Here is a 16,023-nt window from a genome sequence, read left to right as displayed (position 1 = left end):
ACTTGCCCAGGGTCACACAGCTAGTAAGCATCGGAGGCCACATTTAAACTCGGGAAGATGAGTCTTCCTGGTTGCAGACTTGGCACTCTACCACTGCACCACCTAACTTCCCCACAACATATGATAGAACCAGTTAGGTTCAGTATCAGAGACACTGAGTTCATATTTCAGGTTTGCCTCTACTGTGAAAACTCAGGACTTGGAGAAAAGTCACTTAACCACTCCCATCCTTAGTTTCTTCACCACTAACATGGGGTCCCTAGGCTGACAGGCCTGATATCCCTTCTGGCTCCATCTATGTTCTTTGAGAGAAGGGTTTATTTTATTTTTTTGTCTTTGTACTTCCAGTGCCTAACACAGAATCTAACACATCATAAGCATTTAGTGAATGTTTGTTGATTGACCTCTGGATCCTATTGTAAATTTCAAATTTCTCCATGAGGCACCCTTCACATGCTGATATTTCTTTGGATTTTGCCTAGTTTGTTTTTTGCTTGGTGCAATAATTTATGCTAAACATGTGTGATTAAAATACAAAATGTTAAAACTGGGCACTAGAACATCGATGTTCTATGATAGAAACCAAACATGAAAACAAAATGTCTTTTTCCCCTGTCAGAATCATCTTAAGCAAGATCAAAGTTCAATACTTTCTTTTATGAGAAATGGCCCTTCCAAGGGCAACATTTGGGCAAGGAGATGATCCAGGATGAGTAGATTATATCTGGTTTCCATGAGAGAGAAGCAAGCCAACTTGAAATGAATTAGACTTGTGCTTAGGAACCTCAAGCAGGCAGAGTTGCTTATACTCTTAAAAGGATCCTGGCAGACTCCAATGTTGCTGACATGGCCTCTTATGCATTCACTAAATTGCCTACATTACTTTCCTTAGCTCAGATGGTAACTTCTCGCTTCAACCTACAAAGGTGAAAAGTGCTGCAACAGCATGGTAATGAAATTCTGCCATCTTTTTAGCTCTAAGGTACCTGACACCCTTTCTTTAGTACAGCCTGATAAGTCTTAAAAGGATTCCAAGCTTCTCTCTTCCACTGCCCAGCAATAAACTAAACACAACAAATGTGGTTCTTAAAGGGAAATCAGCATGGTGTACTTTTAAGAGGATAGGTTATAGATTTAGAGCTGGAAGTCCAACTCCCCTCATTTGACAGGTAGGAGTATAGATTTTACAGAAGAAGAACTAAGGCTCAAAAAGGTTCATTGACTTGTCCAAAGTCATATACAACTAATTTACACAACTATGCTATGCAACTAATGAATGGTGGAGGAAGGGTAGGTTTGTGACTTGAATTGAAATTTCCCTCCTCCTCATGTGGCATTTTCCCACTATAACTTACATACAGGATTATTATATTGTGCATTTATAATATTACATGTGTTATATGTAACATGATAAATATTCTATTTCTTTAAGAAAAGGCAAAAAACTTGTAGTCTAATCTGTTTTACTTATATAATGGAGGAGAAGGCATGTACATATATCTGGGTAGCACAATGGATGGAGTGCCTGAAGTCAAGAGGACCTTTCTTTCAGAGTTTGCATCTGGTTTCAGAAACTTGCTGGCTATGTGACCCTGGGTTGAGTCACTTGAGCCTGTTTGCCTCAGTTCCTCATCTGTAAAATGAGCTGGAGAAGGAAATGGAAAATGATCCCGGTATCTTTGCCAAAAGAAATCCCAAAAGGGGGCCACAAAAATTGGACACAATTAAAAAAAAATTGGACACAAAAAAATCCAACCTGAGCAATGACAAAAAGGATATCAAAAGTTTGACCTATCAGGAAGACTTGAAAAAAATTCTGTCTCTAGACACTGATGCCATGACCTGGAGTAAGGCATCTTCTAGTGGACAAATAGTGATGTGGGGGCCTGTATTGTATTTTTAAACTTTGAACTTAAGATCATTTTGTTGAAATGTAGTATCCTATCAATGGCATATCTCCAGATTGTCATATTCATTTGGTTGTAAACAGCTAAGAAAAAGTCAGTCAACAAATATTAAGTACTTACTATGTGCCAGGCACTGTACTAACTGCCAGGGTTACAAAGAAAGGCAAAAATATAGTTGCTGACTTTATGGAGCTCATATTCTAATGAGGGAGAAAACATCCAAATAACTATGTACATACAGTGTAAATGGGAGGTAATCTCAGAGGGAAGGCACTGGAGGGCGAGGAGCAAGAAAACAGAATACGGGAAGCAAGTCTGTTTGATCAGTCATGTTGGACGGTATTTGTGCATCAAGATTTGAGAATGAATGAATGTATTCAGAACTGGGTTTAGGTTCCTGAGAATTCCTTTAAGTATGCTCTGGGTAGCCTCACAACCATGTATAAAGTTGGCAAGAGGAAGCAGATAGGGGGAATAAGGGCTACTGTTTTTCCACCATTTATTTTCTTTGCCAGAAGGAGGGGTGGGAATGAAAATCTCTTGGCAACACAATGAGCATGATAATGTGAATGAAAAGTAACACTAAAAGGAAGCCAGCCTCTGAGGAATCATGGTCCTGGAGAACAAAACATATCACCCCTCTCTTGGCAAAAAAAAAAAAAACCCAACAACAAACCCGAAGACTAGGGAGTAGAATGTTGCACACATAGTCAGACAAGGTCGCTGCATCAGTTGTCTCAGGGGAACTGTTTTTTTTCTTTGTTAAAAGGTAGGATCCAGTGGGAGCTGAGGGGGAGGGTGAAGAAAAGGGGAAGACTATATACAAGAATGATCTGACATAAAAACAAGAAAAAGAAGGAGGATTAGGAGAGGAAAGAACAAAAGAAAATTTCTTCGTGCCAGGCATTGGAGCCCATGACTATAATCCTTGCTACTGAGGAGGATGACGTTGGTGGATAACTTGAGCTTGGTAGTTCTGAGATAGGCAGAAGGGATAAGCAGTAGTACTAAGCCAATTGGATGCCTACCCTAAGTCTAAGCAGGCCCCAGGGGACAGAGGGCGAGACTGCCTAAGGTTGCAAATGGAGTAGGCCAAAGCTCCCCTGGTGCCCAGACTTGGGGTCAGGCCTTTAACCTTCCAGTCTGGGTGAGATAGGGACACCAGTGTCAAAAGAAACAAATAAAACCCACCACACACACACAAAAGGAAAATCTCTTGGTAAAGGATTTAGCAAAAATACTTCCCCCTTTCTTCCCCCTACTGTATTTTGTCTAGCTGAATGAGATTTCCATTTCGAGTAGTCATCTCCAGTTGGCTTCACGATGTGCAGATGTATGTGCTACAGAACCCTATGAAAGTCATTTTGTACCTGAAAAAAGGAAGAGATTTAACTTAAAGTGAACACCTAAGTGGCTATTACTCTAATCTGCTTCTATTATTCATCTGTCTTATTTCTTTTTCTCTTCTGCCAGGTCAGTGTAGGGCTCATTAAGAATTTTTCCCTTGTTCTCATTATCCTGTTGTTTGGTTTCTTCATAAGGAGGTCAGGCATCAGCACCCAGCATGGAGCATTTATTCCTTTCTCTAACTCTGAAACTCAGAGCATTCTGCCAAAGCTACATATCAACTGTGTTCTGGTTTCCACAGATTTCCTGTGGTCTAAGAGTTAGGCAACTTTTTCCTGAATTACAGCTTAAGAAGTATATATAACTGTGCATGACATCCCTGGACCCAGGAATAGGCCATAGAAGAAATACTAATTTATCCTATCTCAGACAGATTGAGTGATTGGTGTGTTTCTTTCACTGCTTATTGGTGTGGTCACAGATGATATATAGCAAGGCTTCTTAAACTTTTTCCATTCTCAAACTTTTCACCCAAGAAACTTTTACACAACCTAGGTATATAGGTATATAAAATAGGTATACAAATCAAACATTTACTGATAATAAATCCTAAAGACATTTATTTTAAAAACAATTCTTTGATATACATATTACTTTATCATTTATTAAAGATGAAAACAAATTTGCATACTGATGAGATGGATGTACTTGTTAATTTTTACATAAAGAATTAAATCTTGGCAGAATATTTGATACTGCAGAACACAGAACATCTTCAATGTTTTTCAGAGTTGACCGATATTTTGATTTGATAACCATCAATGCTAAGAATGCTGCTTCACATAAATACATAGTACAAAATGGCAGAAGTTTGTTTAGGGCCATTTAAGAAATAGTTGGAAATTCTGTCCTAATCCCAAACCAAAATTTATTTAACAATTTTTTAGGAAACTCAAGTTTTAAACCTGTGTTGTTTGATAAGTCGGCAAATTCTTCTTCAACTTTTAATGGAAGATAACTGACATTTTTTATTTCAATTGAGTATGGTTTATGAAACCAACTTAGTTTTTTAGAATCAAAACTTGAAGAGAAGTATTTCTGAAACTGTGTCTCCAGGCACTTCAGATGATTAGTTATAACTCTTACAATTAAATCTCTGGGAAGGTTGTTTTAGATTATAATCATCTGTAGCTGTAAACATTTCTAAAGAATCATTTTCCACCCTATTCTTCCATGTGTTAACTTTTTAAGTAAAACTTTTCACTTTATCTTTTAACATAAATGTTACAATTTCTTCCTTGAAGCAACATGTTTAAATCATTGAGTTTTTTGAAAATATCAAACAACACAGTTTTGAAAGCCATAAGTCATTATGAAAAAAATGAACAAAATCGGATTTCTGCCCAGTCAAAAATAAAACTTCATCTTTCAATTCCAATAATCTGTTGAAACTTCTCCCTCTTCAGAGCTACCTTATCTCTGCATGTAGTAACAAGCTTTTGTAATTAGTCTACATTTATGTCTTTCTTTTTTTTTTTTTTTAAGCAATCAAGGTTAAGTAACTTGCTCAAGGTTACACGGCCACCGCGATTCGATCTCCAGGTCGTCCCCCAGTGCTCCTACTCGCTGAGCCACCTGGCCGCCCCTAAGCAATTGGGGTTAAGTAGCTTGCTCAAGATTACACGGCCAGGTGTTTCTGGGAGGGTGCTAAGTGTCTGAGCCCAGGGTTCGATCTTCAGGTCGTTCTGACACTGGAGCCGGTGCTCTTACTCGCTGTGCTACCTGGCTGCCCCTACATTTATGTCTTTCCAAAGGTTTGTAAACAAATAACTGTTAAGGACCCAAGTCTTAATGAAGTTAATGATTTTGATAGTATCGTGAAACACATCTAACTGATTTTTTTTTTTTTTGGCTACTAGTGCCTCCCACTGGATTGTGCAGTGTTAAAAGTGATATGTTCACTGCCTAGAGCTTTAACTTTTGCTACAAATCCAACATTGTCACCCATCATTGCTCAAGCACCATTTGTACAGACTCCAACACATTTTTTCCACTTTTATTTGTGAAAAATTAATCAACTTTAAGATACATATGTTCCCCTCTTGTGTGCCCTTCCAAAGGGCAACAAAACAATAATTCCTCATGTATGCTTTCTTTATAAACATATCTTACATAAAGTAAGGACTGCGCCACGTTAGAAATATCAATTGTTTCATCTGAATGAATCAGAAACTTTGGGCTGCCCTTAAATCTGGTAATAAACTGCTGGAAATGCTGAATATGGATAGTGTAGTGTCACTGAAAGGGGACTATACTTGAACCAGAAGAGCTAGGTTCAAATCCTAGTTCCAGAGTTGCAAGTAAGGCAGAAAGCAACAAACGTTTTGACATATATGTGACATCGTGCTTCCTCCTGAATCATCCTCCACCAGCCTTTGGGGAATGACATGACAACCTCCATTCCCCCACCTAACCCTGGGCTCCAGGTCAGAACACCCTAGGTTCCTTCCTTCCCCCACCTCCTCTTGAGAACTCATAAGAAACATACACATCATTGATTGAGAGCTGGCAGAGGTCTTAAAAACCAACTAATCTAAAACTCTCATTTTATAGATGAAGAAATTGAGGCCCAGAGAGTTTAAGTAATTTGGCCAAGGTCACACAAGTAGTAAGTAAACAGGATTCAATCCCAGATCCTCAGACAGTAAATCCAGGTTTCTTTTTGCTGAGGGCAAGGACCAGTTAGTTATGGGGTAGGGACAGGGGCCATATTGTCTAGGGGATTGGTTCCCCTCTCATCCACTATGACTACATTTGTGGTTGTCTTCTCACTACATCTCCCCACATCTCCCATCCCCAACTATATTTGCCTTAGGCACAATAATTCCAGTCACTTAAAGTCCTTGGACCTGGGGCGGCCAGGTAGCAAAGCGAGTGAGAGCACCGGCTCCAGTGTTGAGAAGACCTGGAGATCGAATCCCGGGCTCAGACACTTAGCACCCACCCAGAAACACCTGGCCGTGTAACCTTGAGCAAGTTACTTAACCCCAGTTGCTTAGGGGCGGCCAGGTGGCTCAGTGAGTAAGAGCACCAGCTCCAGTGTTGGGACGACCTGGAGATCAAATCCCGGGCTCAGACACTCAGCACCACACCCAGAAATAACTGGCCGTGTAACCTTGAGCAAGTTACTTAACGCCGATTGCTTTAAAAAAAAAAAAAAAAAAGTCCTTGGACCTAAGTTTTTTCATCTGTAAAATACAGGTGACAATAATATTGGCTCTACCTTCAAAAGGGGTCATAAGGACTTAATGAGAGAGATACAAACTTGAGAATGCGATATAAATGAAAACAATTATTATTCTGAGTGCCTCATTCCTACTTTTTAAAAACCCTCAGCTCTTCCTTTCATTATCTAGACAACTGGGTTTTTTTTCTTTTTGGAGGGGGGAAGGTAGGGCAATTGGGGTGACTTGCCCAAGGTCACATGGCTAGTGTTGTGTTGTCTGAGGCCAGATTTGAATTCAGGTTCACCCAGCCGCCCGTGACAATTGCAATTACATGGAAATTTAGTATGTAGAACCAATGTCAGTATAGCTACTGGAAGAGATGGAAAATTTCAGGGTAGTATAGAGAATGCAGGGAAAGTTAACAGAAGTAATCAAAGGTTCAGAGCAGGCCTGTACAACACACTGGCAGGCTGCAAGCAGCCCCAAAAGCTGTATGTTGTGCAGCCCTGGTTTACAGTAAGATAGTTTGGGGGTAATGTGACTAGGGGCAGCTAGGTGGTATATTGGATAGAGCACCAGACCTGGAGTCAGGAAGATCTGAATTCAAATTTGGTCTCCAACACTTAATAGCTGTGTGATGCTGGGTAAGTCATTTAACCCCTATTGCCTCAGCTCCTGAACTGTAAAATGGGGACCCATTGGAGAAGGAAATGACAAACCACTTCAGTATCTTTGCCAAGAAAATCCCATGGACTTTGTTCACGGGATCATGTAGAGTCAGAGACAAATAAACAACAAGTCGGGGGGTAGCAGGAAATGGTATTGGAGGAAAGGAAGAAGATTATAGATGGAGAGCCTGAAGGGTCTTTAGGGGCCATCTGAATCAACCTCTTCTTCTGTAAGATGAGGAAACTGAGGTCCAGAGAGATTTAAGTGTATGCCTATGGCAGCTAGGTGGTACAGTGCCTCTATCTGGACTGCACTACACCTGGGGTCTAGAAGACCTGAGTTCAAATGCATCTTCTAATACTTATTGTGTGACCGTGGGCAAGTCTCTTAACTTCTTAGTTTCCTTATCTGTAAAATGGGGATAACAACAGCACCTGCCTCTCAGGATTGTGAGGATCAAATGAGATAATATTTGTAACTAGGTAAATGTTAGATACTGTTATTATGTATAAAGACAGGGTCAATTCTGTAAATCAATCAAACCAACCCATCCCATTTAACCCTGATACCTCAACCAGGTGAGGTTATCTATCAAACTAAAACATCATAAGCTTTAGACTAAGTGGGGGGAAAGTCCTTGATAAACTGGAGTAACGTTGTACAGGAGATGCGTTCAGATTGGCTGAGAAAACTTGGTCACACCCTATGGGTAATCTATTTTAAAACTGAGCTAGTTCAGTTCCAAGGGCCTGGCAGTAGAGAGGAGAGAATATTCTGACTAAAGTCCTGAGAAGAAATTTATTTTCAGGGCAAGGTGAGGAAAAGTATAGGCCCTGGGCCTCAGTCTCTGTCTTCTCCCCACCACTCCGTGATTGGAAGAGGACCTCATGAGCTTCAAAGGATCTACAGGATTTTGGAGCTCCCATCTTCCCATCAGCATCTAAACAACATCTTCAGAACAGCTGATGGTAGTGTCTGTATCAGAAGCCAAGGGTGGACTAGATGAGGTGAGGAAAGCAGATTGAAGACTACAAAAAGTCTAGCAGGAATCTGACATTGTACCTATTGAGGACTCCAAAAAAAAAAAGGACTTTCAAGCACTAAGGTCCTCCTTTGACCATTGTACTTTCTAAGCTTGAGCCCCCTGTACTTTGATGCACTTTGTCACAGCCTTGGGTGAGGGAAAGGAAGATGCTTTGTACCAACTATACTACCATATATCCTTTCCTAAGAACTCATTACATCTTGCTGACTAATTGATACCAATGGATAATTATGGAAGAAAGGTAGGGGCTTGTGAGCTACAGCATTAGAAAATCAACTCAGCTAATAAACATTTATTATGTATTTACTATGTGCCAGGCCCTGTGCTAAACACTGGGGATACAAAAAAAAAAAAACAAAAAAAGGCAAAAGGCAATCCCTGTCCTGAAGTAGCTCACAATCTAAGGGGGAGACAACAAGCAAACAAATATGTATAAGCAACCATATACAAGATATATAGGAATAGTAGAGGGGTTAGGGAAGGCTTCCTGTAGAAGATGGGATTTTATCTGGGCTTTCAAGGCAGCCAGGGAAGCCAACAGGCAAAGATGAGGACAGAGAACATTCCTGACATTGTAGATAGTCAGAGAAAATGCCCAGAGCTAAGAGATGGAGTGTGTTTGTGGAAAAGCAAGGAGGCCAGAGCCACTGAATTGAGGAGTACAAGATGGGGAGTAAGGTGTACGGCTGGAAAGGTAGTAGGGGGCTAGGTTATGAAAGGTTTTTGAATACCAGACAGAAGGCAATAGGAAGCCGTTGGAGTTTACTGAGTATGTGTGGATAGTAGGGGGTCAGAGATGCACTTGAGACCAATCAGAGGATGGACTGGATTAAAAGATTGAGGCATGTAGATCCACCAGCAGATTATATTTCAATGTTTATTGACTGACAATACCCAACATCTCAGGGCTGACTTTAGAGACCTGAGGGGATGTAGTAGTAGCTGTTCTCTGGGCACTCATCCTGCCAGTGCAAATGGAATCAGGAGAATAAGTCCAGAGCTCACTTGTCTCAAGTGCATACAGGAAGTAAGGATCAGAAGTAGGATTTGACCCCAGGTGCTCTAACTCTAGAATCTAGGCACCACTGTCAAAGAGGTAAGGCACAGTGCAAGTAGTAAGCATGACTTTCTAACTTTAATTTGGTTGCTGGGGGAAGGCTGAGGCAAAAAGCTAGGCCCATGTTTGCAAATGTCCTCCAAATCTTGTTCTCTCTCTATAACCTACTTCTAACACAGCTATGAATAATGGCTTTCAAACAGGCCCAGCTTCTCTTCCTGGGGGCCTTGAGGCTGTCACTCCCAACCCCTCCTGTCAGCTCCACTAGCTCACCAAACTCAAAGCCTGGGTATTGTGGTGTTCCAATTGGTCACTGTTGCATCATTCTTCCTCTTGAATGATACTCATTTTCATTTTCCTCTCTGTGACTGTGTCTTGAGTCAGCTTTAGCATGCCCTCCAGACCTGGAAGGGTGAGAGGGGATTTCAGTTTCCCACATTTTGGTTCCTTAATAGCTTTGCAAAGCCTCCTTCTTGCTCTCTCTGTTGAAACTGTCAATATATACTATAACTTATTATTCAAAGGAATAAAAAAAAAAAACCAACCAACAGCAAGTAATTAAATGGGTGTCCATGACTATAAGGTCATGAGGGTTTTGGCCCATGAGCTCTTGTATTATTACCAAACCTAGTTTCTTACACCCTGAGAGGAGAATCATTGTCTAGCTTTCTGTCAATTTGTAGGTAATCCCACATGTTTAAATTTCAGCTCTTCAGTTAGGACTGGAACATATGAGAGCACACATAACCCTCTTGTTACAAAACAGACATCACTAAGAAAATAATAAGGGTCTTGGTTGTCTAGGCAAAAGGTCATTTTTGTGTGTGTGTTTTTAGAGGACAGGGCAACTGGGGTTGTGACTTGCCCAAGGTCACACAGCTAGTAAGTGTTAAGTATCTGAGTTCAGATTTGAACTCAGGTCCTCCTGACTCCAGGGAGGTGCTCTGCTCACTGCACCACCTAGCCACCCCAAAGGGTCATTTTTAAAAAGGTGTCTTAAAAAAGTAAAGCAGTTCTGAAATGGTGTATCTGGTGATGGTGGTGGCAAAATAGTTTTTTGACTTTATTAACCCCAAGTCCATTCTCCTTTCAGGGTTGAAGTGGAGCACAAGGAGAAGGCAAGGAAAGGAAAGCCCATATAAAGTAGAATTTTAGTAAGTCTAAAGGATTATATAGGTCCCTGGAGGTGTAGGCCCATTGGAGAAGGCTTGAGTGAGCCCATACTGCTTCTGTCAATTTAATATTAATATTCTGGTATTGTATTATCTTCAGCACTTGAATAGGGCCTGGGAGTTTTCTGGGTTTTTTAAGATACCTAGATATAAAACACATTTTGACATTTCCAGGGAAACTTTATTATTCCAGGGAAAGATTTATTAAAAGCATGTGACATAAACATGGTCCCTGTGAATTCAGAGTTTAAATAGGCCATAAATTTCATATTCAAATCTTTTCTTTTTAATAGCAAAATTAGCCTATAGCTTTTCTACCTTCTTCAGAGATTCATAAATAGGATAGGCTCTGGTTCAGTGATGTCAATAGAACGCTGGACCTGAAGTCAGGAAGATTCATCTTTGTGAGTTCAAATCTGGCCTCAGATACTAACCAGCTGTGTGACCCTTCAAGAGTCACTTAACCCTGTTTACCTCTGTTCCTCATCTGTAAAATGAGCTGAAGAAAACGGTAAACCACTCCAGTAGCTTTGCTAAGAAAACCCCAAATGGGGTCGAGTTGGACAGGACTGAACAACTGGTTCAGTCAATGCGTTACAATGCTGGAAATGGTGTCAGAAAGAACAACTGCCTGTCCAGGGTTCAAATCCTTGTTCTACTTACTTTATGAAGACCAATGGGCAAGTCACTTCACTTCCATTGTATTGTGAATTATTTAATTGTAAATTACCTCAGTTTTTTGCAAAACTTTTTTTTTTTTAATCTCAGATTAGTCTTGAAGCTATGAATTAGATGGGAACACAATTAAATTGATTCAGAACTGGTTAGCTGGGCAGATTCAGAGTACTTGTTTTGGTTCACTGTCAACATGGCAGGAAGTCACCAGTGGAATTCCCCCGGAATCTATCTGTGCTTAGTCCTTTGCTGTTTTAACTTTTTTTTAAATCAATAAGAAAGATAATAACCTTGCAGGCCCACTCCCAACTATGAACCATAGGATTCTATCCTATTTCACTTAGCCAAATCTCTTTAAGGGTGCTTCAAGAAGGTAGAGAAGTGACATTTTTTGAACCCAAAATCGAGACACATGGCCTGACAGTAAGGATATTAAAAGTTCATTAAAAGTGTGATTTCATTTTTTGAAATTGAGAATATTCTGGAAAATCTAGGACATGACACTGAAACATCCAAATGTAATATGAGCCTTCTTTCCCACTTAGTACTTGGATTTTGGCAAATTCTTCCATGTTTCTGCACCTGTGTTTCTTCATTTGTAAAATGAGAGGGCCTGTATAAAGGGACCTTCCTGCTCTAAATGTATCCCCCAGAGGCAGTTAGGTGGGGAGATGGTTAGAGCTCCGGAGCCAGGAAGACCTAGATCCAGACACTTACTGGCTGTGTGAACCTGGGAAAATCACTGAACCTTCCTACCTCAGTTTTCTCATCTATAAAATAGCCACTACTTCCCAGGGTGGTTGTGAGGATAAACTAAGCTAATAATATACTAGCTAAGAGCTATGCTGGTGCTATGTAAAAGCTGGCTATTGTTATGATGACGATGATGGGCAGGCCCTCGACTGTGCCCCGGGACACCTTATCAAACCTCTACATTTTCGTGCTTGGCCACGGTCCAAGGTCAGCGGGGAGGGGGCTGGGCTGGGCTGCCCTGGGCAGCGCCGCCTCTCCTTACGCCCCTGCCTTTCTCTTCCTAGGTGTTGTCTGAATGGGTTCGGAGCTCCCCCTGCTTCCAGCTGGGATGGTTTACAGATCGCAGGCAGGGTGGGGAGGAGGGCCAAGCCCACCGAGAGCACACGGGACCGCATCCTGAGCCCCGAGGGGGCCAGCCTGCCGGCCTGTGGCTGTCACAGGCGTGGTGCCTCGTGGCACGCTTGCTCGCTGCCTCTGCAGCCCGGCCCAGCATGGCTGCCCCGCGTGGGCTCCTGAAACCGGGGAGGGGGGTGGTCATGATCACATGCCGCGGCCAAGGGTCCACATCTCCGCCCCACATCACCCACAAGCTCCGCAGGGAAGCCCTGCCCCGGCAAGCGCAGCTCTTCCAAGCAGCCCGGCCCGGAAAGGAGGTGAGGCGGGGCGGGGCGGGGCGGGGCGGGGCGGAGCTTAGGCCAGCGAGGCTGTGCGGCGGCTCGGCAGGCTCGGCGTGGCTCCGTTCCGTGAGCCGGCGCGATCCGCTCCGGGTTTCTGCGCTCGCCTCCTCCCCCACCCGGCTCGGCCGGGCCCGGCCTTTCCTCTCTGTCTCTCTCTCCTTCTCTCCCTCCCTCCACCGCCCACCCCTCCCCCTCCCCTCCGCCCGAGCCGCCGCCTGGGGCCGATCCGCGCAGCTCCGAACATGGCTGAAGTCGGGGAGGACACGGGCGCCCGGGCCCTGCTGGCACTGCGCTCGGCGCCCTGCAGCCCGGTGCTGTGCGCCGCGGCAGCCGCGGCCGCCGCCTTCCCCGCGGCGCCGGCGCCTTCGCTGCCGCCTCAGCCCCAGCCGCCTCCGCCGCCGCCGCCGCTGCCGCCGCCGCCGCCGCCGCCACCTCCACCGGCGTCCGCCGCTCCCCCGGCGGCGCCCCAACAGCCGGCGCCCCCGCCGCTGCCGCTGCCGCTGCCGCCGCCGCCGCCGCCTGCGGGCCTGGGGGGAGCCCCGGCCGGCCCGGCCGCGGGAGGAGCGGTGGCGGCGGCGGCGGCGGCGGCGGCCTCGGTGCGGCAGAGCCCTGGCCCGGCCCTGGCCCGGCTGGAGGGCCGCGAGTTCGAGTTCCTCATGCGGCAGCCCGCCGTCACCATCGGCCGCAACTCCTCACAGGGCTCTGTGGACCTCAACATGGGCCACTCGAGCTTCATCTCCCGCCGCCACCTGCAGCTCAGCTTCCAGGAGCCGCACTTCTACCTGCGCTGCCTCGGCAAGAACGGCGTCTTCGTGGACGGGGCCTTCCAGCGCAGGGGCGCCCCGGCCCTGCAGCTCCCCAAGCAGTGAGTAGGAGCCGGCGCCCGGGGCGGCGCGGGAGGGGCCCGGGGGCTGCCCCCTCCTCTGTGCGGGGCTGGGCGGGCGGGGGCTCCCACGCCCCCCGCATCCGTGGGAATCCCCCCCCACACACACACACACACACAGGTTTGGGGGCGGGGAGGCCCAGGAGCAGCAGGGTAGGGGGATGAGCCCGGCGTGGGGTGTGAAACGTGGCTGTTGACCTTCCTCTTCCTTCTTCCTCCTCCATACACACACACATACGCGCATATAGACACATACGCACACGCACACTTTCACTGAATGCTTTCCCCCCACGCGGAGGCTGCTTTAGGCAGATGAGCCATCACCTCTCTTGGTGGGGAAGGTAATAATGTCAGTCTGGAAGGTGGGGGCGGGGGCCTGGCTAATGTCAGTCTCAGCCCCGGGGGGCCTGGAGGGAAATATGTCACGGTTTTTCCACTGAGAGAGAGCTGTCTATTGGATCCTGAGGGTAGCTGGCAGGGAAGGGGGCAGCTTCTTTCTGGAAAGACTTTCATTCTCTTGGGAGGGTGTTTACCTGCCTGGGAGGCTGCATCCTAAGGAGGTGGAAGAGATTGGTCCCCGTGGACGCTGTTACCTCGGGAGGGTAGTGACGAGGAGGAGCGTGGTGCTACCTGCGGGGAGAGCGACCTGAAGCCAAGTCAGAGCTTTGGCCTGAGGGAGGGAAGAAAGCCGATCGGAGAAACTGGAGCCGGGATATTGTTTTCACATCCTTGAGGAGGGAGGGGAGGTTAGTGGCAGCTAACGTAGGAAGGGCTTGCTGTAGCTCAATTTACGTACCTTTAAAATGGCTGTAATAAAAATAATAGCGGCCTCCATACCTCAAAGGGATATTAGGTTTAATTAAACAGTAGTTAGAAAGTGTTCATGAAAAGCCTCACAGTAACAACAGTTATGGAGGAAATAGCAGATCGTGTAGGCCGAGGCATGTGAGGAGTCTCTCAATTCAAATTCTGCTCCCAAAAGGGGGTTGATTATAGTTGTCATTTCATCTCTGCATGGCAGAGAGAGAGGCAGGGACGAATTTTTCAGGAGCAGACTGGTGTATTTCATGTGTTCCTTAGACTGATTTTTCCTCTCCTGCTTTGCCTTCTGTGTTAAGTTACATTTTATTGTTTATAGATGAGTATTCAGTTATGATCCAAGAGATCTTTGCTTTCTTGATAATCTGTTGATCAGAATAAAGTATTTTTAATTGTTCACTTGCTCTTCCGGCTTTTTTTTCTTATTAGTAATTATAACACCACTTTTTTTTTTCCTCCTGGGGTATTTCTTGTTTTAAACAGTTGTCTTTTGTCTGTTTAATCTCTCTCTCTCTCTCTCTCTCTCTCTCTCTTCTCTTTTTTTCTCTCTCTCTCTCTCTCTCTCTTTTTTTTGCTAGTTCCCTTAGCCCAGGGTATTTATGTTCGAATAGTCCCTAAGGCCTTAGGGGTTTATGTAAACGTCTTCACTTTCTAGTTTCTTAGGCTATTTAACCATATATATGTCACCTCTACTTGTGATTTCTAAAAGAATATACTTTTCTTTGAGAATTCTTGAAAAATAAAGTAGCCTTACTATATGCTTTATTTTTCCATAATATCTTTTTAGATAAAACATATATCCTCACTGCAGGTTATGAAGTTTATTCATGACATAGTTTGCTTTTAATTTTTCTGTGAATTGTCCCCTCCAACAACTGCTCATCTTCCCTTGCATTCCTATTTGAGGTCTGTTTCTGTTAATACAGCTTTATGTAATTTGTTTTTTTAAAGTGCTTTTATTTAAGTCTTGTTTTTTCAGGGTTTCTACCTTAGTCATGAAACAAATATACTTCTGCTTGGAGGTGGCTTATATAGCTGACATTAATTTAGCACTTTAAAGTTTGTAAATATATTTACATAGTATTATCTTGTTTGAGCCTTACAAGAACTGTTTGAGGTAAGCACCATAGAGTGTTAGACATTTTAGAGGTGAAGAAACTGAGTCTTAGAGAATTTGTGCCTTGTTAAGTGACGTTTAGTGATTGGCAGCACAGCAAGTGTTGTAGGTAGGATTTGAACCCAGGTCTCCCTGACTTCAAGTCTAATGCCTCCTCTCTGTGCTGAATCTTAAATGAAATTTTAAGGTAAAATTCTCATCTGTTGTTTCTATAACTCAAAGTAAAGAGTTACACTTGTGCTTCCTTTCATCACTCACTGAATGATCCAGTATTATCTGTTATTTTTAAAGGTCATTCTTTAGGTGCTTGATGCTTTGTAAAGGTATGTAAAAACATGACTACTGCCTCCAAAGGCTTGCATTTTTACTTGATATTTCCTAAAAAAAATATGGTAGTCATTGGTGAACTAAACATTTGACCATTTTCTCATTTGCTGTTGCAGTTGTAAACGTTAGTCCAGTGTGCCAGTCTGCTTCCATTTTTCTTCAGCAGCAGTAGTTCTGAGTGGTATTCATGGTGTCAGTAAAGTAAAATTTGTAAGAACAGTGAATAGATACATGAGGGAAAGCATTAAGTAGATACTTCTGTTACAAAAGAAGGTTATTTTGCTAGTGTAGTATAGAAACTTATTGGAGCTGTTTATTTAGCAACTCAGTTTTGTATCTTTTTATTTT

General features: G+C 43.8%; 1 protein-coding gene across 1 annotated transcript in view; it reads left to right on the top strand.

Annotated features, from left to right (window-relative positions):
- Nucleotides 1–12,738: 12,738 nt before the first annotated feature.
- FOXK1 (forkhead box K1) overlaps nt 12,739–16,023 on the top strand; it is a 117,172-nt gene continuing 113,887 nt past the window's right edge. Inside the window, exon 1 of the mRNA XM_069084766.1 lies at nt 12,739–13,394. Within this exon, the coding sequence (XP_068940867.1) occupies nt 12,772–13,394 (623 nt within the window). The 5' untranslated portion in view covers nt 12,739–12,771. The remainder of the gene's footprint in view (nt 13,395–16,023) is intronic.

This window comes from Petaurus breviceps, unplaced genomic scaffold (assembly GCF_028583685.1).
Source record: "Petaurus breviceps papuanus isolate PSGF00001 unplaced genomic scaffold, PetGlider_PUasm1.0 175, whole genome shotgun sequence".
NCBI lineage: Eukaryota > Metazoa > Chordata > Mammalia > Diprotodontia > Petauridae > Petaurus > Petaurus breviceps.
The sequence above is the reverse complement of the archived record's forward strand: the minus strand, read 5'-3'. Positions and strand labels throughout refer to the sequence as shown.